This window comes from Oncorhynchus gorbuscha, linkage group LG25, assembly GCF_021184085.1.
Source record: "Oncorhynchus gorbuscha isolate QuinsamMale2020 ecotype Even-year linkage group LG25, OgorEven_v1.0, whole genome shotgun sequence".
Taxonomy (NCBI): domain Eukaryota; kingdom Metazoa; phylum Chordata; class Actinopteri; order Salmoniformes; family Salmonidae; genus Oncorhynchus; species Oncorhynchus gorbuscha.
Window position 1 is genome coordinate 17,446,871 of NC_060197.1, and position 26,248 is coordinate 17,473,118.

The 26,248-nt window shown below is 40.4% G+C and overlaps 2 protein-coding genes across 2 annotated transcripts; one reads left to right on the plus strand and one right to left on the minus strand.

Annotated features, from left to right (window-relative positions):
* Positions 1–10,725: 10,725 nt before the first annotated feature.
* LOC124014144 (putative Dol-P-Glc:Glc(2)Man(9)GlcNAc(2)-PP-Dol alpha-1,2-glucosyltransferase) lies at positions 10,726–13,943 on the minus strand. The gene is made up of 3 exons (XM_046328886.1): positions 13,568–13,943; positions 13,018–13,215; positions 10,726–12,786 (listed from the first exon to the last, which is right to left on the minus strand). Exons 1-3 carry the CDS (start codon positions 13,730–13,732, stop codon positions 11,728–11,730), a joined length of 1,422 nt encoding a protein of 473 aa, XP_046184842.1. The 5' UTR covers positions 13,733–13,943; the 3' UTR covers positions 10,726–11,727.
* Positions 13,944–14,162: 219 nt separating this feature from the next.
* LOC124014620 (mitochondrial tRNA-specific 2-thiouridylase 1-like) lies at positions 14,163–25,378 on the plus strand. Its single transcript, XM_046329844.1, is given in 11 exon segments — positions 14,163–14,385; positions 14,485–14,505; positions 14,507–14,546; positions 14,549–14,601; positions 14,691–14,867; positions 22,425–22,478; positions 22,581–22,647; positions 22,773–22,885; positions 23,047–23,188; positions 23,356–23,438; positions 24,192–25,378. Coding segments are annotated over 11 exon segments (984 nt in total). The 5' UTR covers positions 14,163–14,244; the 3' UTR covers positions 24,285–25,378.
* The last annotated feature ends 870 nt before the right edge of the window (positions 25,379–26,248 follow it).

Below are 26,248 nucleotides of genomic sequence, written 5' to 3' on the forward strand. Positions count from 1 at the left end.
AGTCTGGCTTTATTATGGCGGTTTTGGAGCAGTGGCTTCTTCCTTTCTGAGTGGCATTTCAGGTTATGTCGATATAGAACTCGTTTTACTGCGGATATAGATACTTTTGTACCCGTTTCCTCCAGCATCTTCACTTTGCTGTTGTTCTGGGATTCATTTGCACCTTTCGCACCAAAGTACATTCATCTCGAGGAGACAGAACGCGTCTCCTTCCTGAGCGGTATGACGGCTGCCTGGTCCCATGGTACTTGCGTACTATTGGTTGTACAGATGAAATTGGTACATATAGGCATTTGGAAATTGCTCCCAAGGAAATTGCTCCCAAGGATAGATTCTATAGATTTTCCCATGATGTCAAGCAAAGAGGCATGAGTTTGAAGGTAGGCCTTCAAATACATCCACAGGTACACCTCCTATTGACTCAAATGATATCTATGTGTCAGGGGAGAAGCTCCAGGTGGTATCTGATTTTAAGTACCTTGGCATCATACTTGATTCCAACCTCTCTTTTAAAAAACGCGAGAAAAAGGTAATTCAGATAACCAAATTCAACCTAGCTAATTTCCGATTTATACCAAATTGTTTGACTACAGAGGTAGCAAAACTGTACTTCAAATCTATGATACTCCCCCACTTAACATACTGCTGGACTAGTTGGGCCCAAACTTGCTGTACAACATTAAAACCTATTCAGTCCGTCTACAAACAGGCTCTCAAAGTGCTTGATAGGAAGCCCAATAGCCATAATCACTGTTACATCCTCAGAGAGCATGAGCTCTTGAGTTGGAAAAATCTTGTGCAATACACCAACGCATGTCTTGTATTCAAGATCCTAAATGGTCTAGCTCCCCCTCCAGTCAGTATTTTTGTTAAACAGAAAACCCAAACATATGGCAGCAGATCCACAAGGTCTGCCATGAGAGGTGACTGTATAGTTCCCTTAAGGAAAAGCACCTTTAGTAAATCTGCTTTCTCTGTGAGAGATTCCCATGTCTGGAATACACTGCAATCAGACACACATAACTGCACCACATATGACACTTTCACAAAATGCATGAAGACATGGTTAAAGGTCAATCAGATTTGTGAACATAATCCCTAGCTGGGTGTTGCCGCTTTCCATGTCTGTTGTCTGTAGCTTGTGAGGTGTGGAAGCACTTTGTTGCTTTTATGAATTTTGTCTTGCTGCTTTTTGTTCTATGTTGCTCTATCTGTATGCTACGTTTTGCTTGTCCTATGTTGCTCTGTCTGTATGCTATGTCTTGCTTGTCCTATGTTGCTCTGTGTGTGCTCACTGCTCAATGATTAAATATACTGTAATTGTTTTTAATAACCTGCCCAGGGACTGCGGTTGAAAATTAGCCGGCTGGCTGCACTGTCCCTGTAAAAAATAAAATAAACTCAAATCAGAATTAGAATTTTCCAAGCTGTTTAAAGGCAAAGTCAAATAAATGTATGTATGAAAAACGAGTTTTAATGACTCGAACCTAAGTGTATGTAAACTTCTGACTTCAACTGTATATGCAGGCGCAATCAACAAAGTGAGGGAGTCCAGGTGAGTCCAATGAGAGCAGCTGCGCATATTGATGGTAACCGGTGTGTATAATGATGGGAAGCCTGGCACCCTCGAGCGCCGGGGAGCGGGAACAGGAGTGACAAGTAGAGCACACATATGGCCCAGCTGATATGTGAAATAATTGTTCCATTTTATGACACAGGTATCAAACTTGGTACACTAATACTAGATAACTTAAGTAACATTTTAAGATTGCCGGCAGTCTGGGAACCCTGTCAGTCAACCGTTCTGATTTCCCGATAGAAGAAAATATGTGGAAAATAGGAAACACACTTACTCTTGGCTTGACATGATTTAAAGGTATGAATGAAGCAATCAGGCCAGTCCTGATAATTTGTGTGTGTGTGTGTGTGTGTGTGTGTGTGTGTGTGTGTGTGTGTGTGTGTGTGTGTGTGTGTGTGTGTGTGTGTGTGTGTGTGTGTGTGTGTGTGTGTGTGTGTGTGTGTGTGTGTGTGTGTGTGTGTGTGTGTGTGTGTGTGTGTGTGTGTGTGTGTGTGTGTGTGTGTGTGTCATTGAGAGAGAGAGTCAACAGGTGGCATCAACTTGGTTAGCAGCATACTACTTCATCTCAGTAGTATGCTGCTCCTCTGAGAGCTTTTGTACAGCTGCCAACCAGCTGTAGGTGGCCGTATTGGTCACAATTCACATGGACATATCTCCATACATATTTGGTACATACAGCCCAATGATGGCTTAAAATGTTTGAGGATGTCTGGAAAACACAATAAAATGGCACAAAGATGCCATATGCAGTGCCTTTGGAAAGTTTTCAAACCCCTTGACTTTTCCCACAGGTGACAGTGCATGTCAGAGCAAAAACCAAGCCATGAGGTCGAAGGAATTGTCCGTAGAGCTTTGAGACAGGATTGTGCCGAGGCACAGATCTGGGGAATGGTAGCAGCATTGAAGGTCCACAAGAACACAATGGCCTCCATCATTCTTAAATAGAAGAGGTTTGGAACTACCACGACCCTAACTAGAGCTGGCCACCCGGCCATTGGGGAGGAAGGTGGCCAAGAACCTGATGGTTACTCCGACAGAGTTCTAGAGTTCTTCTTTGATCTCTGCAGCACTCCACCAGGCCTTTATGGTATAGTGGCCAGACGAAAGCCACTCCTCAGTAAAAGGCTCATGACAGCCCGCTTGGAGTTTGCCAAAAGGCACCTAATGATTCTGACTACCCTCTGTAGTGCCTTGGGGTTGTAGGCCGAGCAGTTGCCATACCAGCCAGTGATGCAACCAGTCAGGATGCTCTCGATGGTGCAACTGTAGAACTTTTGGGGGATCTGAGGACCCATACCAACTCTTTTCAGTCTCTTGAGGGGGAATAGGCTTTGTCGTGCCCTGTTCACGACTGTCTTGGTGTGTTTGAGGGACGAGGTGAGGGCCCTGATTGACCTGATTGTGGACTTCAGGAGACATTGACAGGGCCGCAGTGGAGAAGGTGAAAAGCTTCAAGATCCTCGGTGTACACATCACTGACCATCTGAAATGGTCCACCCACACAGACAGTGTGGTGAAGAAGGCGCAGCCAGAAGAGGACTGGCCTGGTTCCTCTCTAGGTTTCTTTCTAGTTTCTGGCCTTTCTTGGGAGTTTTTCCGAGCCACCGTGCTTCTACACCTGCATTGCTTGCTGTTTGCGGTTTTACGCTAGGTTTCTCTATAGCACTTTGAGATATCAGCTGATGTAAGAAGGACTTTATAAATACATTTGATTTGAACAGCGCCTCTTCAGTGTCAGGAGGCTGAAGAAATTTAGCTGGGCCACTAAGACCCTCACAAACGTTTAGAAATGCACCATTGAGAGCATCCTGTCAGGCTGTATCACTGCCTGGTACGGCAACTGCACCTTCCGCAACCGCAGGGTTCTCCAGAGGGTGGTGCAGTCTGCCCAACACATCACCGAGGGCACATTGCCTGCCTTCCAGGACATCTACAGCACCCGGTGTCACAAGGAGGCCAAGAAGATCATCAAGAACCTCAGCCACCAGAGCCACGGCCTGATTACCCCAAAGCTGGGGCTGAGAGACTGAAAAAAGCTTCTATCTCAAGGCCATCAGACTGTTAAATAGTCACCACTAACCGGCCTCCGCCCGGTTACTCTACCATGTACCTTAGAGGCTGCTGCCCTATGTAGATAGTCATTGAACACTGGTCCCTTTAATAATGTTTACATACTGTTTTACCTACTTCATGTGTATATACTGTATTCTAAGTCCCATCCGATTTAACTATTGCTGTACATACAGTATACTATTCTTCAGATATACTACATATTCTATCCATATACTGTCAGTACATCCCATCGCATATTTTTACTCCTGACTCCGACAATTCTTGTCCTAATATTTCTATATTTTTTCTATATTCCATTCTTTTACTTTTTAGATGTATGTTTATTGTTGTGTATTGTTATATATTGCTGTGTGTTTTGAGCTAGGAATACAAGCATTTTGCTACACCTGCAATAACATCTGCTAAATATGTGTACACATCCAATAAAATTTGATAATGATTTTTATATTGTGTTTTGTGCCAACTTAAGGAAACATGCCCTGTAAAATCCCATTTGAATGCATTATGTCCAGCAGAGAGACAAGTCCCCCAATATAATGAGACCTTTCAATCTTTACACAAAGTGAGTAAAGTACAACATAAAGATGTCTAGCTATAGTACCACTGCATATTTTAAAGGACCATTTTTCCGAAATGACTGCCAACCAGCCAAATTGGTTCTAATTGGACTGGATTCACATGGCCATATTTCCATAAATAATTGGTACATACAGCCCAGTGATGACATAAAATGTTTGAGATGGTGTGGAGAACTGCTTCTTCAAAGTAGCCACCCTTTGCCTTGAGAGAATGCCAAGAGTGTGCAAAGCTGGCATCAAGGTAAAGGGTGCCTACTTTGAAGAATCTAAAACATAAAATATATTTTGATTTGTTTAACACTTTTTTTTCGTTACTCCATGATTCCCTATGTGTTATTTCACAGTTTTGATGTCTTCATTATTATTTTACATTATAGAAATAGTAAAAATAAAGAAAAATCCATGAATTAGTAGGTGTGTCCAAACTTTTGACTGGTAGGTGCTACCGAATGTCATTTTTGGTGTCTTTGGTCATTTCTAAGTGAATGTGAATGAGAGATATTGTGCAAATGAACAAAGGTTTGTTGCATGCTTGTCTGAAGGAAGAACAGTACTGGCTCTAGAGCAGCATGTGTACACACTGTGTTTGAAGGCGCTAGGGCAACGGGCCTGTCTGCTCTGCTCAGAAGAAAGGGGGGAGGAGAAGACAGACCAAGAACGGAGAGAATATCAAGATAGTGGTAGCTGTACAAATAACTCATTCAAATTGCTTTGACTTCTCAAACCGAGAAGAATGCTAAAACAATATGATGCCATGTCACTATTAATTCTGCCACTTACTTAGATAACTAGCAAGTTAAACTTAGGGGTCGTGTGACCACAGAATTCTGAATTTTACACAAAGGGAAAAAATATAAAACTCATTAGATATATCTTGCTGCATTTTGTAAATGCTGATCTAAAATGCTTCTTATTGTAATTTTGTCACACTCTGATCTGTTTCACCTGTCTTGTCTCCACCCACCACCAGGTGTCTCATATTCTTCCCCATTATCCCCTGTGTATTTATTTATGCCTGCGTTTTCTGTTTGTCTGTTGCCAGTTCGTCTTGTTTTGTCAGGTCTTACCAGCATGTTTCCTACTTTCTCCAGTTCTCGTTTTCTAGTCTTCCCGGTTTCGACCTTGCTCCCTGCGGTTCTGTCCCTGATTTGACTCGGCCTTGGATGATGAACCTCTGCCTGCCCTCGACCTGCCCTTTGCCTGCCCCTTTTGTTATAATAAACATTCTGAGAACCAAACTATTCGCCTCCTGTGTCTGCATCTGGGTCATATCCTGAGTCGTGATACATTTCTGCTCGGCATCAGACAAATGTTGTGCTTCAGTTGCACTTCACCATTCAGATGGGAATTCATGAACGGGCATTCTATAAGCAGACATGGCTCTGACTGATTTGTAGCTACTTTTCTCTGATACATTTCTTGGTGTAGCCTGCCCACTTTTCTCCGGTTAAAATGCAAGATAAGAGAACGTTTAAGCAAAACATAAGGAAATGTAGCTGGCTACATTCTTTCTATGATAAACATCAGAAATGTGATGGCCATGCATTATTTTTGCAAACAAAGACCTTGCTTTATCATTGTAAGCTCATTTACTTGTGTGGCTGCCAGCCAAATAGGCTGGCACTTCTGTTGTCATCTGATGTAAATGAATCGATTTTCTGCCAATTGTGTTGCACTAATGTATTTTATGTGAAGGAAAACTATAGTTGCACGTCCCTGATAACTCTATTGAAGCAACAAAAAAAACATTGACTTTCAATGTACAGGAAAGATTTCTTGTCACATTTATTGAAATTGACAAAATACAGAATATCATATTTTATGTCTTTAGGGAACAGCCATTTGACAGTTTTAAGTTTTTAAATGTAAAACACTGAAAATGAGGCTGAAAGTATGTTCAAGATTCAGTAATTTTGGTAGATTCTTGTGCACTTTTTCACCACTTCTTCAAAATACTTAAAGGATGCATATACAGTATATGGCAGACAAATCAATGTCTCCAGACAAATCAATGTCTCGCAAGATCACTGAAGGAATGATTAATTATTATTATGCATTTGTGTGGTATTAAAGATTCTCTATTATGTTGAATTGTATGACATTTTTTATATAAGGGCACTTTTTTCTCAGACCTGCAAAAATGATGATCGATTCATTCAATGCTTCTACTATAAAGGAGATCTTTCCACCCCGACTCTTGTCAATGGTGGTCGGGTAACCCACAACCTTCTGGCCAGCAGCCCAGTTTCTAAAACTGCATATGTAAGGCTCTGGTCTGTCCAAGGACTAAGAGTAAACGGTCAACATGTTTTCTGCTATCCACTTTTGTTTTATAGGGAAGGGGCCATCCATTTTCATTTCAGAGAAGTCCAATCCCTCCCTAATAGAATATCCTCAGTGAGAGTGCGATCAAAAGGTTATTGTTGGCATTCAGATGCAGCTTGGACATTTCACCCATAAAACGAGACTAATTATCTTTCACGATTGGCCAAATGCTCTCATCATAATAGTATTTTGTTAAAATGGGTTACACATCTCTCTGCTGGACATAATCCATTCCTAGGGGATTTTAACCTAAAGTGACGTGTACAGGACAGATTTCCTGTACGTTTTCTTAAAATTGACACACAACAGAATATCATATCATTGCAATCAGTAGACTTCAGGGAATACCATATACATTTTTTTTGTATTTACGTGGAAACTATTGGAACAAACCATGAAAACATTAACAAAAAACATACATTTGGCACGCTTTTTCATCACTTTTCTACTAAAAGTTTAAACGAAATGTATTTGTGGCCCATTTACTGTGTTTTCCAAACACCTTGAAACATTTTAAGCCATCATTGAGCTGTATGTACCAATTATTTATGGAGATATGGCCAAGTGAATATCGTCCAATATGGCCACATGTAGCTGGTTGGTAGACATGTGGAAATGGTCGCCAGGGGGTTAATGGACAAAACCTGTGATGGCATAGTAGCCAAAAATCCTTCTTTAGACATGCCCCAGCTGTGTGAAATTTGGTGGCTCTATCGCAAAGTCCACAATTCTCTCTCGTAGCCACTGGACTATGGTCAAAATGACCTCAATTTGACCCCCATGAAGGTCTTCAGAGTATTTTGAGTCAGAATTGTTGTCTATATTATCTGTGGGTTTATTTAATGGGTAGATAACATTACAAAGTCATTTTGATATTATTTGTAATGATGTTACCCTATTTTATTCTAACAGGAAACCCGAATTGCTGCCATTTTATTAAAATGGCTGCCTTGGTTGACTGACATGCTGACCAGACTGCCTCCAATCTTTAAAATGTTCCTGAAGGTGGTATTTAGCATTAGTGTACCAAGTTTGATACTTGTATCATAAAGTGGAACAATCTCTGGTATATTTGGTTCTTTTCCGCTGGACTAATAAAAAAAATACTGTGTGTATTCTGTGGGCGCAAAGGGAATGCTCAGAACAATTTGTGTGTGTGTGTGAGTAAAGATAAAACCTCTACAGACGCCTCTACCAGCCACAAACCTAAAATGTTATACTTGCAACAATAACAAACCTTAACTGGTTTTCTTTATTAAAAATAGCTGATATAGGTTCATAATACATTGTTATTACACAGAGCTTTCTCTGCCCTTCCAAGCCTTAATATTAAAACAGCATATAACATTGTGCGTTCATATGAGGAGCTGATCATTGCAATAACAACAAGATGCTAATTGGTCGTTAACCAAGCAACTTTTGGCTCAATAGTGTTATCAACACTGGAAGATAATTCCAGTTACATCCTGTCTGTCTCATTATAAAACACTTATGTAAACAGCAAAGAACAGTGTGATTATACTCTAGTAGGGCCATCGGTTGCATAGGTAGAGAGTAGGGATGTGCATTGTTCCCTTTTAAAACGATTTGACACGGATCTAGATACATGGGCTCTGATACATACAGGATGTGATTCGGTTCACTAACATTTTTTGCATAAACACATTAATTTCCCATTCTAAATTCAAATCTGCTGCAACTCATGAGCTGGATCCGTCTGAGCTGACTTTGTGTGTGTATACAACTAGCTTGAAATGAAATCTGTTTGGAGTTTGGCTTTCCCCTTTATTTAACTAGTCAGTTTCTTACACATTCTTATTTTCAATGACGGCCTAGGAACAGTGGGTTAACTGCCACTGACTAGGTACAAACAGTTTTGTACCTAGTCAGCTCGAGGATTTGAACTTGCAACCTTTCGGTTAATAGTCCAACGCTCTAACCACTTGCCGCCCCAAGTTGAGCAATAAAGGAGGCTCAACAGCGCACAAATAACAATAACCTAGAAAACGACATAGGTTCACTCAACTAATACAGCCTAATATCACGAAGGCCATTTTAGCATTTGCCGCGCAGCTGTGTAAGATTGGGAAAAGGCCAGTTTGACTAGGCTACTGATAATATATTGTCTGGGGTTGTGTGGAATGCAAAATTACTTGTAAATCAATGACTGTCAACACAGTAACATGCAATTCGAAACTGAAGGAGAGAACGCATCTATTGACTTAAAAGATGAGGTATTTGGTTGAAAGAATGTAATATGAGCAAAACATTTTAGTGAACCGGCGATTCATAATGTTTTAATCGATCTTCTGACGGATGCGTACTACCTACATTTGTTTCGGTTTGGGTTTGTGGTCTGCCGATCGATGCACTTAAACATTTTGAATCGGGGACCGGCGAATCATTACATCCCTAGTAGAGAGCATACTTGATTACTCTATTGACAGTGTGGGTAGGAAGAGCACTTCACAACACAGCTACAAGGCAATCAATACCTAATTTACAGTAAGCATGTTCATTCTTGTTTCTTTGTCTACCCTTTGTTTCTTTACAACGAGTCACAAATTCCGATATACATTTCCATTTACACACTTAAAAAGGTTTGACAATTATATTATGTTCTATCAAATCAATGTTTCCCAATCAAGCTAATCGTGCACAATTCAAGATTGAGTTCACATGTATATTTACAAAATATTAGATCACCACCTTGTGGTAAAATGGGTGTATTGAAGCATCAGACAGTGGCTCAAATTCACTCAACAATATTAGTATTACATGAATAATTTTATTGCATCTTCATTTGCATCTTCATTCATTTGATAATTTCAGCCCAGGGGACAGCCATACAGGGACAAGAAAGATCAGTAGCAGACAGATAAAGATGCAGGTAGGAAATACAGGTAAAAGTAACCGAATGTTGACCAAAGAAACATTTCTGAAGCCAATGTACACACTACGTTTGAAGAATCTACATACAATACCAGTCAAAAGTTGACACACCTACTCATTCCAGAGTTTTTCTTTATTTTGACTATTTTCTACATTGTAGAATATAGTGAGAACATCAAAACTATTAAATAACACAATCATGTAGTAACCCCAAAAAAGTGTTAAAGAAATCAAAATATGTTTTATATTTGAGATTCTTCAAAGTAGCCACCCTTTGCCTTGTACACTCTTGGCATTTTCTCAACAAACTTCATGAGGTTCATGACCTGGAATTTCAATTAACAGGTGTGCCTTGTTAAAAGTTCATTTGTGGAATTTCTTTCCTTCAGTGGTGTTGTGACAAGTCCATATAATGGCAAAAACAGTTTAAATAAGCAAAGAGAAATGACAGTCCATCATGACTTTAAGACATGGTCAGTCAATCCGGAAAATGTCAAGAACTTTAAATGTTTCTTCATCTGCAGTTGCAAAAATCATCAAGCGCTATGATGAAACTGGCTCTTGTGGTGGAATATTCTAATCAGGTGAGAGACTTTGTCATTTCTTCAAACAATCATCTTTATTCAATATTGATTCATTAGTAGCACCACTGTAAAGGAAGACCCAGAGTTACTCTGATGCAGAGGATAAGTTCATTAGAGTTACCAGCCTCAGAAATTGCAGCCCAAATAAATTCTTCAGAGTTCAATTTACAGACACATCTCAACATCAACTGTTCGGAGGAGACTGCATGAGTCAGGCCTTCATGCTATAAAGAAACCACTACTAAAGGACACCAATAATAAGAAGAGACTTGCTGGGGTCAAGAAACATGACAAATTGACATTAGACCGGTGGATATCTGTCCTTTGATCTTATGAGTCCAAATTTGAGATTTTTGGTTGCAACAACGGTGTCATTGTGAGACGCAGAGCAGGTGAACGGATGAGTTCCGCATGTGTGGTTCCCACCGTGAAGCATGGAGGAGGTGGTGTGATGGTGCATTGCTGGTGACACTGTCAGTGATTTATTTGACCAAGAAGGAAATGGAGTGATGGAGTGCTGCATCAGATGACTTGGCCTCTACAATAACCCAACCTCAACCCAATTGAGATGGTTTGGGATGAGTTGGACCACAGAGTGAAGGAAAAGCAGCAAACAAGTGCTCAGCGTATGTGGGAACTCCTTCAAGACTGTTGGAAAAGCATTCCAGTTGAAGCTGGTTGAGAGAATGCCAAGAGTGTGCAAAGCTGTCAAGGCAAAGGGTGGCTACTTTGAAGAATCTCAAATATAAACTATATTTTGATTTAACACTTTTGGTTTCTACATGATTCCATGTGTTATTTCATAGTTGATGGTTTCACTTTTATTCTTCAATAGAGAAAATAGTATAAAAAAAAATATATTAAAAAACTTGAATGAGTAGGTGTGTCCAAACTTGACTGGTACTGTACGTTAAAGACTATTTAAGCTACTGGATGATATCTTAGGCCTAAAGAACAGAGAATGGTTCTGGAATTTTAGGGCAACAAACCACACAAGAAAAACAAAGAAGTTCAGGAACATTATTCAAGGGAATGCATTTGAAGGCAGGATTTAGATCATCTAAAATACAGCACAAAGAAAGAAAGATGATTATAACCCATTGTATATCACAACTTTACTCTTCAGAATATTGCAGCAGAATGTAAACACAGATGTTTGTTTACATGGTTTATTGATTCTATTCCCGATATAGAATAGGGCATAACAGATTAATTTCTTTGAATACAGTCAAGGATGTATGTTTACAAAGAGAGCCACATCATTTAGTCTCTATCAACCTTTAAACATCTGTTTGAATTAAATATAGAAATAAAGACAAATAACACGTAACTCTACCACAGAGTTAAATTAAGATAAGTCATGAATGTTCTTCAAAACAAATAACATTTCTTTAAACCATACAGTATAAAACACAGATTCTTGCTTTTACAATATGGCTTTTACATTTTTCAGTCTCTTCCTCCATCCAAATTACATCATTCAATGTACAATTCACAGTTCAAATGTACACAATAAAACAACTTGTGCTCTTCAAAGCTTTCTTCACATGAAATGCATTTTCTCACATTTATAGGGCCAGGGATGTTTCCTGAGCATGATCTCATCACAACAGGAAAAACTCCTGGCCTTACTCATTTTAAATAGAAAAAGTATAACCTATAGGTTAATAACTGGGTTCCTCCTGTTCAGTTCAGGCTACCACATAAACCTCTGTACAGCCGGACTATTTGGCCATTGAAAAGTCTTGTTGATGAAGATGTACAGCGTGGCTGCGTTGACGACTGTATAGAACAGGAACTCCAGCACCAGTCTGGTGAGGGAGGGCAGGGGCATGTGGAGGCGGTAGAGCAGGTACGGAACAATAAAGTACCTGAACTCTAGCAGCTTCTGAGGCACTGTGGCCGCCAGCAGACACACCAGGAACGCCAGGCTCCAGAACAGTGACCGGGACTTCAGAGAGTCCATGAAGTTCCACGCTGCAAACACGTATGCCGGGATGAGGGCAAAACGCACCACCTCATGCTTCTGGAAGATCCTCTTCCACACGTAGAAGGGGTAGTGTCTGTTGTCGGCCAGGAGGTACTTGTGTACGAAGGTGAACTTCCACACTAGGAGAATGCAGAGTCCCGTGATCAGTAAGTAGAGCAGTGGCTGCTTCTTGAGGTTCTGGATGAAGCGGAGAGCTCGGTGGTAGCACAGCGATGTGGGGCTGGAGAAGAAGAGGGCAAAGGAGAAGAAGTAGAAGAGCTGAGGGAAGTTGAGACAGGCCTCGTGACTGGATCTGTCTCCGACTACGATCCCATCATTCAACACAATGAATCCAATAAAACCCACAGCAACAAGAATGTACGGCCATGCCACTAATATCACAGCCTTCACATGATTGGCTGTGGTCAGGAATTCCAACAGGAAACGCATCACTCTCTTCACCCCGCTTACGGCGAAAGGTATCTGACAGGGCGACTTATCGTCCTTTTTCTTCGACTGTTCCGTCCTCCAAGTTTCGTCCATCTTATTGGCCATAACCGTGCTGGCGCAGAACGCCACCCAGATGATGTTGGTCTGGCGGAAGAATATGGCGAAGACGCTGATGAGTGCTGAGGCTTTGTGACAGCCGTACAGGGTCATGAGGTACGTGAAGAGAATGAAGAAAGTAGATCCGGCATCTGTGTAGTAGAGGAAGTTGAAGAAGTAGAGCATGGGGAAGGTGGACAGGGACAGGGCTGAGAGAACTCTGCGGGAGGCAGTCTTAGTCTGAAAGAGAAACAATGGTTGTTATGACTAACAAAAGGAATGCAATTGAAGCTTTAAGGACATTCAATAATTTTTTCAAGGTATTTTAATTTATACTAAACTTATTTGAGTAAGGTGAGTAAAAGTTGGACTGGAGCAAAAGCCTGCACAGTGCACACACTGCAGCTTGCCACACGAGCTGGCCACCCTTGGGGATGTTATAAATGTAATAACATGTAAAGACATTATTACCTTCTCTTTAAGGTGGAGCTTGCAGATGATGCGATACAGCAGGTAGAGGATACCACAGTTGAAGAGGAGGTTGATGAAGCGCAGCATCGCCGTAGAACACACTACCTTCCCTGTGAGATCCACTAGCCACACCACTGGCTTGATCACACCCACTGACGCCAGGTACAGGCCAGGAAGCGTGGTGATCATTGGGTCCCACTGGAACAACAAAGAGAAAGGAAAAAGATCCCGTTAAAGAGCCTCTACTACATCATTAAACACAAAAGGGTTCATGTTTTTCAAGTTAGAGAGATGCCAAATGGTTTAGTTACATATAGGGATATATACCACTGCAGAATTACAATACTTTTCAGAATTCAGGCATATTATCCACAATAATGACCAGCGATAGTCTGATCTGTCTATGTTCATCGTCACACATGGTTTAGTTAAGGGTTAAAAAGTCAATCTAGCAATCTGTCACAATATTCCAAGGACAAGCGTTGCGTTAATCCGACAAGCAACAATATAACAAAATCAAGGAAATTACATTGACATAGCAAAACAATACCTCGTTAAACTTCCCGTAGCAGTATTTCTGAGCTTGACGGACGTGAAATATTTCGTCCATGTAGGGCTCCCTTTGCTCCCGAGTTATTTTGGAGAACAGGAGACATGAAACCAAAAAGTTGGTGCTGCAGAGAGCAGTGAAAATGTACCTTTCGAATTTCTCCATCTTCACCTACGAATTCTGAACTAACGCAGAAATAATTCTAAAATTAGCTAGATACGTATATATGGTGTACACTACATACGTTTAATTTCAAGTTAAGTAAGCATGAAATTGAAATAAGATTACAAAAAATATACAGATCTTTCCATCTAGCTAAAATGGAAAAGTTTCGATTTTTTGACAGCTTGGTGGTCCGTCAGTGAAAGGTAGTCCGTACGGAAGCTGTTTTAGAATTCTGATGTCCCTATCAGTATCATTTCACAAATAATGTAATTGCTTCGCTGCTGTACACACGTTTAAAAATGCGAGCATATATGTATTATATTTTATTTCATAATATGTATTAACAATTTACAAGTTCATCATACAGATTTTTTTTGTCGAGTAAAACCGGAACCTTTTAGATTAATTGTGCTACTTTGTTTTTGTTCCCTCTATTTATTTTTTTAACCACGTGAGATGGTCTAACAAATGTTCGGCTCTTGTTTCATCCACAAATTCGTTTTTCTTCCGTTATGTATTCAACTCAAGAATTGGAACTCTTTCCTGATCGTACTGTAACTCAGTTGCTATTCAAAGATGTCAGAAACGCCGCAGAATTGAGGAAAAATGTCATGGAAGGAAAGATTCATGGTGCCTTGATAAACCCGTCTATGGTGAGACAATGTAACTTGCTGGCTAGACATTTTGGTTTGATGTAATGTATGAATGCTTGACTGAAGTTGATGCAATGATCCACACATTTATTTTTGCAGATAGTGAACCCCTTCCAAGTTGCTAGTGGCAGCAAACAAGGCAGTCCATTTACATAGCACGAGGAGACAAGGAGCTTATATTCCGAAATCATCTACAACCTTTCACCCACTAATAATGTAAGGAGCCTCTAAAAGTATCACACACACATTGACACACCTTTCTAAGTAATATCCCATCCTAATGTCTTTGACACATTTTCCTTTAGATTTCAGAGGCTTTCAAGAGGTTTGGGATATCAGACAGTGATAGTGCTCTTCTCGTAGTTCTGGTCCATCCCAAAGAGGAGACGCAGCACATGAGTGACATCATTGCCAAGGTGGACAGACAACAGATTCCAGTTGAAGATGTCTCCATGTTGACCGACCCTGCTAAGATCAAAAAGGTTGGTCTTGTTTTTCTTTGTCAGTCTTGTTTTTCCTTTGAGTGTTGGGCGCACACACACACTAATATAATATTTACAGTGCCTTCAGAAATGATTCAGATCCCATGACTTTATCCACATTTTTGTTTACGTTACAGCCTTATTCTAAAATGTATAAAAAATATATGTAATTCCCAGCAATCTACACACAATACCCCATAATGACAAAGCGAAAACAGATTCATTAAAAATAAAAAACATATTTACATAAGTATTCAGACCCTTTGCTATGACACTCGAAATTGAGCTCTGGTACATCCTGTTTCCATTGATCATCCTTGAGATTTTTCTACAACTTGATTGGAGGCCACCTGTGGTAAATGTAATTGTTTGGACAGGATTCGGAAAGGTACCACAGTTGACAGTGCATGTCAGAGCAAAAACCTTGCCATGAGGTCAAAGGAATTATCCGTAGCACTCCGAGACAGGATTGTGTCGAGGTACAGCTCTGGGGAAGGGTACCAAAAATGTCTGCAGCATTGAAGGTCCGCAAGAACACAGAGGACCCATCATTCTTAAATTGAAGAAGTTTGGAACCACCAAGACTCTTCCTAGAGCTGGGCACCCGGCCAAACTGAACGATCGGGAGAGAAGGGCCTTGGTCAGGGAGGGGAGGGGACCAATAACCAGATGATCTCTGACAGAGCCACAGAGTTCCTTTGTGGAGATGGGAGAACCTTCCAGAAGGACAACCATCTCTGCAGCACTCCATCAATCAGGCCTTTATGGTAGAGCTGCCAGACTGAAGCCACTCCTCAGTAAAAGGCACGTGACAGCCTGCTTGGAGTTGTCAAATGGCACCTAAATGACACGATTCTCTGGTCTGATGAAACCAAGAGTGAACTCTTTGTCCTCAATGCCAAGCATCACGTCTGGTGGAAACCTGGCACCATGGTGGTGGCAGCATCATGCTGTGGGGGTGTTTTTCAGCGGCAGGGGCTGGGAGACTAATGTCCTTGCTTCAACAAAGCACTGAGTAAAGGGTCTGAATACTTAGGTAAATGTGCTTTTTATATATATATCTATATATATATATTTAAAAAATATATATATATACATATATATATATTTTAAAAAAAATAGATATATACATATACATAAAAAAAATATAAAAAATATATATATATAAAAAGCACACACATTTACCTAAGTATTCAGACCCTTTACTCAGTGCTTTGCTGAAGCAAGGACATTATATATAATACATTAATACATTTGCAAAAATTTCAGAATGCCTGTTTCTGCTTTGTTATTATTGGCCATTGTTTGTAGATTGATGAGGGTGGGAAATTTTTTATCCATTTTAGAATAAGGCTGTTATGTAACAAAATGTGGAAAAAGTCAATGGGTCTGAATACTTTCCAAATGCACTTACATTTGGCAGTGATTTTGCAGCATGCAAAATGTACATCTATGTAAACATGTTGTGTTATTGGCTTTTGATGTTGCCATGGCGAATACATTTTTTCTATACCATTTTTAACTCCATATGACTCATCTCGGCAGGTAGGGCGGCAGGTAGCCTAGTGCGTTGGACTTGTAACCGAAAGGTTGCAAGATCGAATCCCCGGGCTGACAAGGTAAAAATCTGTCGTTCTGCCCCTGGACAAGGCAGTTTACCCACTTCCTAGGCCGTCATTGAAAATAAGAATTTGTTCTGAACTGACTTGCCTAGTTAAATAAAGTTCAAATAAAAAAATCTCTGATACTGACAGTGTATTCTAAAAAGGACAGAAATATTTTAGAATTAGCACTTTTGGAGAGTGAAGAACTAAAGTGTCGCCAACTGGTTTTTAAATGCACTTTTGGGACAGAATCTTGCTTAAGTACAGTTTTATCTAAGCAATACTGAAGCTCTTTTGCAAAATGTAGATGTGGAATGGCCCCTCTTGGTATTGAGACTCGTCGATACACAAACACTCCCTTAGATAAACGTGTCTGTTCTTTTTGTAACGATGGATCCATCAAAACAAAGAGACATTAGGAATGATCTTTTTTGTCAACTGTCAAGCTATAATAAACATTTTAATGTTCTAGATGAAAATAATAAATTGTGTGATTTTTCTCAGGTATCAATATTGTAAATGTCTGCGCCAAAGCCTCCCACCTTATCCTCCAACGGAGACGTTTATTTTTAAAGACCTAAATATCATTTTTTTCTGTTGTCTGCAGGATGGCAACCAAAGATGTCATGTAGCTCAACAAGAAGACATGGCAGTAAATGGAATGTTCTAAAAAATAAATTGCTGCACAATATCATAAAACAAATGTTTTCCTCCTTGAATATGTTATTAAACATGTGCATTTGTATTTTTATATGACTGTTAATTTACACATCAGCAATGTTAAATCTGGTTAGAAAATGACAGATGTGTAAAAACATCACATTTACATTTACATTTAAGTCATTTAGCAGACGCTCTTATCCAGAGCGACTTACAACTTACATCAGAGGACCAAACAGGGTTATTAACTATAGCTAGATTACTATCCAATCGGGTACAGATTTTCATGCAAATACTCAAAAATCACATTTCCCCATCAGAGCTGTTTAATCTAATCAAATTGACTTGTGGATTAAAAGCTGAGCGTGCACATTTGCTGTCTATAAATAATCATATGTATTTGCTCCAGTAACTAGAAAGTGTTATTCAAAGGGATAGCTATTTAAACGTGGGAAAAATATAACTAGGCTATACAATAAGACTGTCACATATACAGTTGAAGTCAGAAGTTTACATATATATTTAAACTCAGTTTTTCACAATTCCTGACATTTAATCATAGTAAAAATCCCAGGTTTTAGGTCAGTTAGGATCACCACTTTATTTTAAGAATGTGAAATGTCAGAATAATAGTAGAGAGTGGTTTATTTCAGCTTTTATTTCTTTCATCACATTCCCAGTTGGTCAGAAGTTTACATACACTCCATTAGTATTTGGTAGCATTTCCTTTAAATTGTTCAACTTGGGTCAAACATTTTGGGTAGCCTTCCACAAGCTTCCCACAATAAGTTGGGTGAATTTTGGCCTATTCCTCCTGACAGAGCTGATGTAACTGAGTCAGGTTTGTAGACCTCCTTGCTCGCACACGCAGTTCATCCCACAAATGTTCTGTAGGATTGAGGTCAGGACTTTGTGATGGCCACTCCAATACCTTGACTTTGTTGTCCTTAAGCCATTTTGCCACAACTTTGGAAGTATGCTTGGGGTCATTGTCCATTTGGAAGACCCATTTGCGACCAAGCTTTAACTTCCTGACTGATGTCTTGAGATGTTGCTTCAATATATCCACATCATTTTCTTCCCTCATGATGCCATCTATTTTGTGAAGTGCACCAGTCCCTCCCGCAGCAAAGCATCCCCACAACATGATGCTGCCACCCCCGTGCTTCACAGTTGGGATGGTGTTCTTCGGCTTGCAAGCCTCCCGCTTTTTCCTCCAAACATAATGATGGTCATTATGGCCAAACAGTTCTATTTTTGTTTGATCAGACCAGAGGACATTTCTCCAAAAAGTACGACCTTTGTCCCCATGTGCAGTTGCAAACCGTAGTCTGGCTTTTTTTATGGTGGTTTTGGAGCAGTGGCTTCTTCCTTGCTGAGCGGCCTTTCAGGTTATGTAGATATAGGACTCGTTTTACTGTGAATATAGATACTTTGTACCCGTTTCCTCCAGCATCTTCACAAGGTCCTTTGCTGTTGTTCTGGGATTGATTTGCACTTTCGCACCAAAGTAAGTTCATCTCTAGGAGACAGAACACGTCTCCTTCCTGACCGGTATGAAGGCTGCGTGGTCCATGGTGTTTATACTTGCGTACTATTGTTTGTACAGATGAACGTGGTACCTTCAGGCGTTTGGAAATTGCTCCCAAGGATGAACCAGACTTGTGGTGGTCTGCAATTTTTCTGGGGTCTTGGCTGATTTCTTTTGATTTTCCCATGATCTCAAGCAAAGACCCACTGAGTTTGACCGTAGGCCTTGAAATACATCCACAGGTACACCTCCAATTGACTCAAATGATGTCAATTAGCCTATCAGAAGCTTCTAAAGCCATGACATCATTTTCTGGAATCTTCCAAGCTGTTTAAAGGCACAGTGAACTTCGTGTATGTAAACTTCTGACCCGCTAGAATTGTGATACAGTGAAATAATCTGTCTGTAAACAATTGTTGGAAAATAATACTTGTGTCATGCGCTAAGTAGATATCCTAACCGACTTGCCAAAACTATAGTTTGTTAACAATACATTTGTGGAGTGGTTGAAAAACAAGTTTTAATGACTCCAATCTCTGACTTCAACTGTATACATACAGAGTTGGCTACTGCATGGGCTGTATGATTACTGAGGAATGTACTTTACGTACAGTAAAAATATGCTGATATTTTAATTTTAATAGGCAAGTCAGTTAAAGAACAAATTCTTTGGCCAAACCTTAACTCAGACGATGCTGGGCCAATTGTGCGCCTCCCTATTTACACAGTGTAAAGGGATCATCAACGAGGGGCTATGCGTTCTATGGAAAATAAGGAGCGACATGGAAGCAGTGTTCTACGATGCTGTAGCAGAGTGGAACTAACCTTCCACTGATTTGCATTATTTTCCAGAGAATGCATGGAACCCAGAGTTATTTATCCCTTTTATACCATGGCTATAATGTAATACATTTGCTGCTAGAAATGTGTTTGACATCCACTGAAGTAGCTAGCAAGTTAACTAGATAGCTGCAGTAGTTGCCATGGTAACCACAGACTTGCTAGTTTAGCTAACCAGGCCATCAGTCCTAGCTTGCCATTATGAAAATCTAGTTCAACAATGCCAATAACGTTTTCAATTTGACTTTTGCTTTCAAAAGCATTGAATTCTACCTGGCGTTACAGGGAAATAGTGCATGCTCCAGAATGCCAATCCCATGAAAAGGGAAAGTGGGGTTACTGAGGAGGATTTTAGGGAATTGGAAGGAGTCACACAGATGACTATGCCCAAAACGTCTCAGGCTCTAGCAAAGCAATGAAGCAGGAAGCAGCAAAACGTATGTTGGCCAGATCAGTCAGTCGATGAGATGCTCTCAGATGGTGACAGTACTGCATACAAGGCAGTTGTCACATTAGATCCTTAACCAGGCATTAAGATATGAAAACTGGAATGCATCAATCATGCCCACAAGAGGATGGGACCAGCGCTACGGAAACTTAGTGCCTTGGGGGAGAGATGCAATAAAATATAAGAATCTAAACGTCTATTACAGGGGTGCAGTTCTTGATAACCAGGGTGATGTAGAGGGGATAAAGACTGCTGTCTGGTTTCTCCATTCTATGTCAACAGACAACCCATACTCACAGTAGATGCTCGTCATCTTGGTTCTGGCACAAAAACTATGCAGGCAATATATTATTTTGATCTAGAGGTTGCACAGAAAATGGTGCCTGTATAACATAGGATGTCAAATGACAACCTTCTCAAAAGAATGAAGCACGGAGGAACGCAGAATGGAAATGAATCTCGAAATTCCGTAATATGGTGCCCCAAAACAGTCTTTGTGGGCAAAAGCCGCATTGCTGCAGGCAAGGCAGCCAGTATGGCAGTAGCCACATTTGACAAGGGTGCCACTGCTGTATCAAATGATGGACAGATTGTGGCTTGACAACATTTCTGATGACACTGGATGCAATCAGAGAGGAGGGTGAGAGGCATGTTGTGAGAGCTGATGCTGTTTCAACAGTGTGTGCCAAGCGTAGTCGAAGTCCCCGAAGACACAGTCCAAAATGTTAACAGGCTCCAGCAACAACTCAAGTAGTGCCTTACATTATGGGGCTGGCTGGCATAGCTAATTCATCCATGAACTTCTGCATACTTCATCAGCCTTTTATGTGAAAAATAATAAAGCAATTAACTTATCTTTATCAGCCATTTTCTCAAAATGACCTGTTTCCCATGCGCCAAGTATTTTTCTCAGCCTTCAAAAGAGGTACATTTACACTATTCCACACACTGGTTCTTAGGTCTTATAAACAAACTTGTCCAGAGGCTTTAAAAAAAAATATCTCCTAGAATTTTTATTTCAAGTGGCATTTTAACTGTAAATTTGTGCAAAATATCGCCTCGATCACACCGACAGCGTCATTGCATTTTGGTACACCGGAAGTACATTCATTTCCAATGGAGCGCTGCGTTTGCCTTGCAGCATTGCGTTGCAGTGTGTTCTGTGTAGTGCATATGTTGAAACTATCATATGCTTAGACGGCTTGACAGAAATGGTAGCAGAAGGTGAATGTTGAACTTTTGCTGCACACATATCCAGATGATGCTACGTAACATTTTGCGCAATGACACTGTTGGTATGATCAAGGCGTATGCAGCCGTCATACGTGTGAAGTGTTTTAAAAATATTTTTTATAAATGAAAATAACAATATGAAATGACAACATGAAATAACAATATACTGATAAACTGCTCTGGGTAAGTCTGAGCATTGGATGTATTATCACCCCCCGCCAAAAATAAAATCGAAATAATTCTGACTTGAACCCTATATTGAAAAATGTATTATTGTGATCTGCAAATTCGTGCTGATGATCATATTGATGATCACCCCCCCACCCCCACCCCAGAAAATGCTAACCTTCCCTGTTATTGATACACTATAAGTGAATTTTTCCAAATACTTATGACTTCTTTGAATGGTGGTGGGGACGAGTGCTTTCATTTCTCAACGGTAAAACAGATATGTATGAAAATACCCTCAAATAAATGGTGACATTCTGTACTTTCACCTCATATGAAACATTTGGTCTCAAATCCAAAATGCTGGAGTATAGAGCCAACTTTAAAATGTTATCTTTGTGTAACGGCGTTCGTCTGTTGAAGGAAGAGAGTCGGACCGAAATGCAGCGTGTTGGTTACTCATGACTTTAATGAATGAAATGCGGTACATGAAATAACTGAAAGACGAAAACAACAAACGGAACGAGAAACCTATTACAGCCTATCTGGTGAACACTACACAGAGACAGGAACAATCACCCACAAAATACACAGTGAAACTCAGGCTACCTAAATACGGTTCCCAATCAGAGACAACGAGAATCACCTGACTCTGATTGAGAATCGCCTCAGGCAGCCAAGCCTATACAAAACCCCTAATCAGCCGCGATCCCAAATACTACAAACCCCAATACGAAAAACAACATATAAACCCATGTCACACCCTGGCCTACCCAAACATATAACAAAAACACAAAATACAATGACCAAGGCTTGACCAAGATGACCAAGAAATGACCAACACTTTGCTGTCCAAATACATACAGATGGGAGTGTAGATAAAGTATTTGATCACCTCTCCTCTCGGAGCTGCCTACAGATAAACTTTGTTAAACATAATTTCATTGCATTGTGTTGTTGTTTGGCCTACACATTAATTACACTGTATTGACAGAGATTTCTATATCTTACAAAGCCAATTGTATTTTTTCGTGGACTGTGTGGCAACACTGAAAATCATTATCTGTTTCCAGAGTATGGACATCTGCTATATTGGAAAGAGGACATTAAAGGATTTCATTCTAGAGGTATGTACTGTATCAAGTTAATTATTGAGATACATTAGCCATAGTAAGGAATAAACACGTTTCTCTGTAATAACAATATCTGCGTTGCTGTTTTTCTGTCAGTATTTAGAGCCGAAACCGGCAAACTTTGTCTCCATTGAGGATGGGAAAATCATGTCTGAACGTAAAGGTAACGCTGTGTGATATCCTCAGTGGTATCTTCTGTGTTACTGCTTGTCCCACTATCCTTATAAGAGTACGGCTCTTCCAATGGTAAACCTTTACATTAACGACTGGTTCTCTTCCTCCTCTCAGGTTGGTTCACCCTGACTCTAGGCCAAAGGGCTAGGGTTGGTTGGCTAGGAGAGGGGCAGAGGGACGCATGGTTTGTTGTGGACAAGGACATCACTACTGGAGAAGTGTTTGTGGTAAAGGTATGGATTCTGCCTCTTCGATACTGTTATAGCTAATTGATTCCTAAACAACCGGCCTAGCTACAGTACAAGATATGAGGCAGATCTCCCGCCTCCTTGCTGTTATTTGCTGTTGATTCTCAATGGGATTCTGATTCTAAACTCCCTAACATCAGGGTCCGACCACCAAGCACCCGGCTCTATTCAGAGACGAGGTACGAACAGATCGTTTCCATTGGATAACAGAGGACCCTCCCACTGAGCTGATCCAGACTAAGATGGAGTGTCTCTTCCGCTTCATCCACCAGATGCCTCTCAGTGAGTCACATGACACGTTAGGGCCAGACACAGTTTGTAAGGAAGTGTCATTTAATAATACCTTTACCTCCCGTACGACTTAAACAGATTTAATGGGTTAAAAAATGTACACTTCGGAAGTGTTAGTGTCATGTTAATAAAGTGTTGGTAACTTGTTAATAACACAGCTCCTTGCACTGTGACCTTGAACATGAATGGCTCTGTGTGGATCATGCTGTCTCAGTCAATCAGAGCACTCACACCAGGACAGGTAAGCACTCTGTTGTTTCCCACACATAGACATGTAAGCCGTCTGGCTCACCCTTTTTCAGAGTTTTGGCAGTTGGTTTTGTTACTTCCTAGGGATGTTTTTTTTTTTTTTTTGTAAAACTATGATTAAAATGTCTATAGGCCATTTTCAAATAGATGTTTTTGTCATTAGGTCAGCTTTTAGAAGTAAAGCCAACCCATGTACTGTTACAGTCGTTTTCGTTCATCTGTGTGAGCTGGTGCGTTCGTGTTAGTCCCAGTGTGTTATTCCTTAAGATCCTGATTAGCCAGCGAACAAAGGCCTATCATAGGCCCAACAAACGTAGGCAGCTGCTCCAGTGTGTTTCTGATTTCCCTGACAGGGATTACTCCAGACTCTAGTCAGGGCACAAAGAGCCTTGTCCACGCTTGGATTACCCCCTTTCTTCATGTGCTATCCCATAACCCACTGCTCTGAGAAAACAATATGGCCGAGACGCGTTTGTCTTGGAGCTCTGGGCTTGAGGCCAGAGTGCGGGTAGATGAATAGAGAAGCGATAGAGAGTAGCGGTGTGTGTGCTCAAATGTGGAGGTTAGTTCAGAGGAACTAGTAGTCAATATTCAGCATCAATGTCTTCCACTAACATTAATTTTCTGTTCCTGTCTTATCTACCTTGATATTGAATGAGTAGCCTTGCTTCAAAAATTCCATCAGTCTCTGCTCCTCACTACCCTCCCTTCTAACTTCTTATTCACTTCCCTCATCTCCCCCCAGGAGGGCCTCACAGAGCACACACTCCAACAGGGACGAGACCACATGAAGGAAGCCCCTGTGGCCAAGGAGAGGACTCCGGAACCAGCCAGCTGAGCCTAAGAAAGACTTCATAGGCCCATTATCAATATGGACCTAACCTTACCTTCCAGACTTCAGTCACACCGCTGATGGACAAGACTACTGTACTTCCACAGGCCTTATCCCATTCTCTGAACCACTACTGTAGAACAGAAGAGAACACTGATCATGCTTTTGGGCCTGTCCACTCATCAAAAAAACACACACTCAAAAACTTCCTCTGTACTGTTGCGCTCAGTTGATACTTCTTCCTATTATGGTACTTGTGATGTACAGTATTATTTGATAGTGTGGACTGTGTAAAATCATATACATGGTAATTCATTGTCTTATTTATTTATTTGGACAGATTATTAGAAAATGTGAAATGCATATTTAAAAAATGATGGCTTTTGTTAAAATCCAAACAAACAGTGCCTTTTTTCTTTCACCGAAACACATTTAGCATGGAATTGCATTCTTTTGAACTACTGTGTAAAATATACCATATTTAAATATGGCCAGCAGAAAACCTCACTGATAAGAGCGTCTGCTAAATGACTTAAATGTAAATGTAAATGTAAATCCAGTTAATGTATTGTCACTTTACATCTGTTTCCCGTCCTCTTCCACTCTCTCCAAAAGGGGGCGAACACGCATAAGTTATACTGAGTCTTCTAAACTTTTTCCTATGCACTCTTTCTGGTGTTTAAAATAACAGTATTGATGTTATACCAGGTGGAATGTATAGGTAACTGCCTAAATAATGGAAACACTGGAGTAAATGATGGATACAAAGTATATTGAAAGCAGGTGCTTCCGCACAGGTGTAGTTCCGGAGTTCATTAAGCAATTAACATCACATGATGCTTAGTGTGTATAAAATGCTGGGCAGCCCATTATTTTGACTGCCATGGCTATGCCCCCATAGGATGGCAATGCCCCCGTCCACAGGCCACGAGTAATCACAATGGTTTGATGAGCATGAAAATGATCTAAACTATAAGCCATGGCTGTCACCAGATCTGAACCCTTATGGGAGATTCTGGAGTGGTCCCTGAGACAGCGTTTTCCACCACCATCAACAAAACACCAATTTATGGAATTTCTTGTGGAAGAATGGTGTCACATCCCTCCGATAGAGTTCCAGACACTTGCAGAATCCATGCCAAGGTGCATTGAAGCAGTTCTGACTCGTGGTGACCCAACGCCCTATTAAGGCACTTTATGTTGGGGGTTTTCTTTATTTTGGTAGTTACCTGTACCTGTTCAATGATTTTGCAGAGTATGCATTATTTCATTTAGTTCCATGCATACCTTCAATTTCAATGGTGATGTGATTTCCATTGGAATAAAACCTACAATTCGCCAAAAGTTGAATGAAAGCGCCATACATTACAAACAGGTGCAAGGGCCACTTTTTCATTAAATCAGGCTACATTAAGTTGGATACCAACATAAATGGTAGGATGGAGGAAGCAATGGATTATAATCTCATTTCAAATGGATGATCTGAAGAGTTATGTATATTCTGAAAATAAATTCATAAACTGACCATAATAAGTGATAATCCAACTCCACAATACAAGTCCAAGCACATGGGCCAATTCTAAATCAATAAAGTATTGTAAACTATTTATTCAGAATGGATATGCAAATGATGAGCTCTAAACTACTAACCATAACAATAGCGAATCGTTGACCAAATAGCTTAACTTTTTCCAAAAGATAATTGTGTGCTAATTTTATTGGAACCGTGGCCAGACACATCTCTAACGATGTACCATTTCCCCAGGTGATAAGCTCAATACCAAACATCAGAGAAAGTTTCAATGATACCAAACTTGTTTTATAACAAAGTTCTAGTGGCCCTCAAACACACAATGCGCGTGTTAACAAGCTCTCAGTATTGTTATAACAATGGTCCGAATGCGCAATCGTCAACAGCTTAGGACACTTCCGAATGTCAATGAGAAAGCCCCCTGCGAAAGTGTCCCGCT

Bases quoted from the DNA above. Each gene is read 5' to 3' on its own strand.
- LOC124014144 (XM_046328886.1), bottom strand. From the start codon at position 13,732: ATGGAGAAATTCGAAAGGTACATTTTCACTGCTCTCTGCAGCACCAAC. The intron at 13,216-13,567 runs GTATTGTTTTGC...TTGTTGTTCCAG, and splicing joins GCTACGGGAAGTTTAACGAG to TGGGACCCAATGATCACCAC. The intron at 12,787-13,017 runs GTAATAATGTCT...TTTCTCTTTCAG, and splicing joins AGCTCCACCTTAAAGAGAAG to ACTAAGACTGCCTCCCGCAG.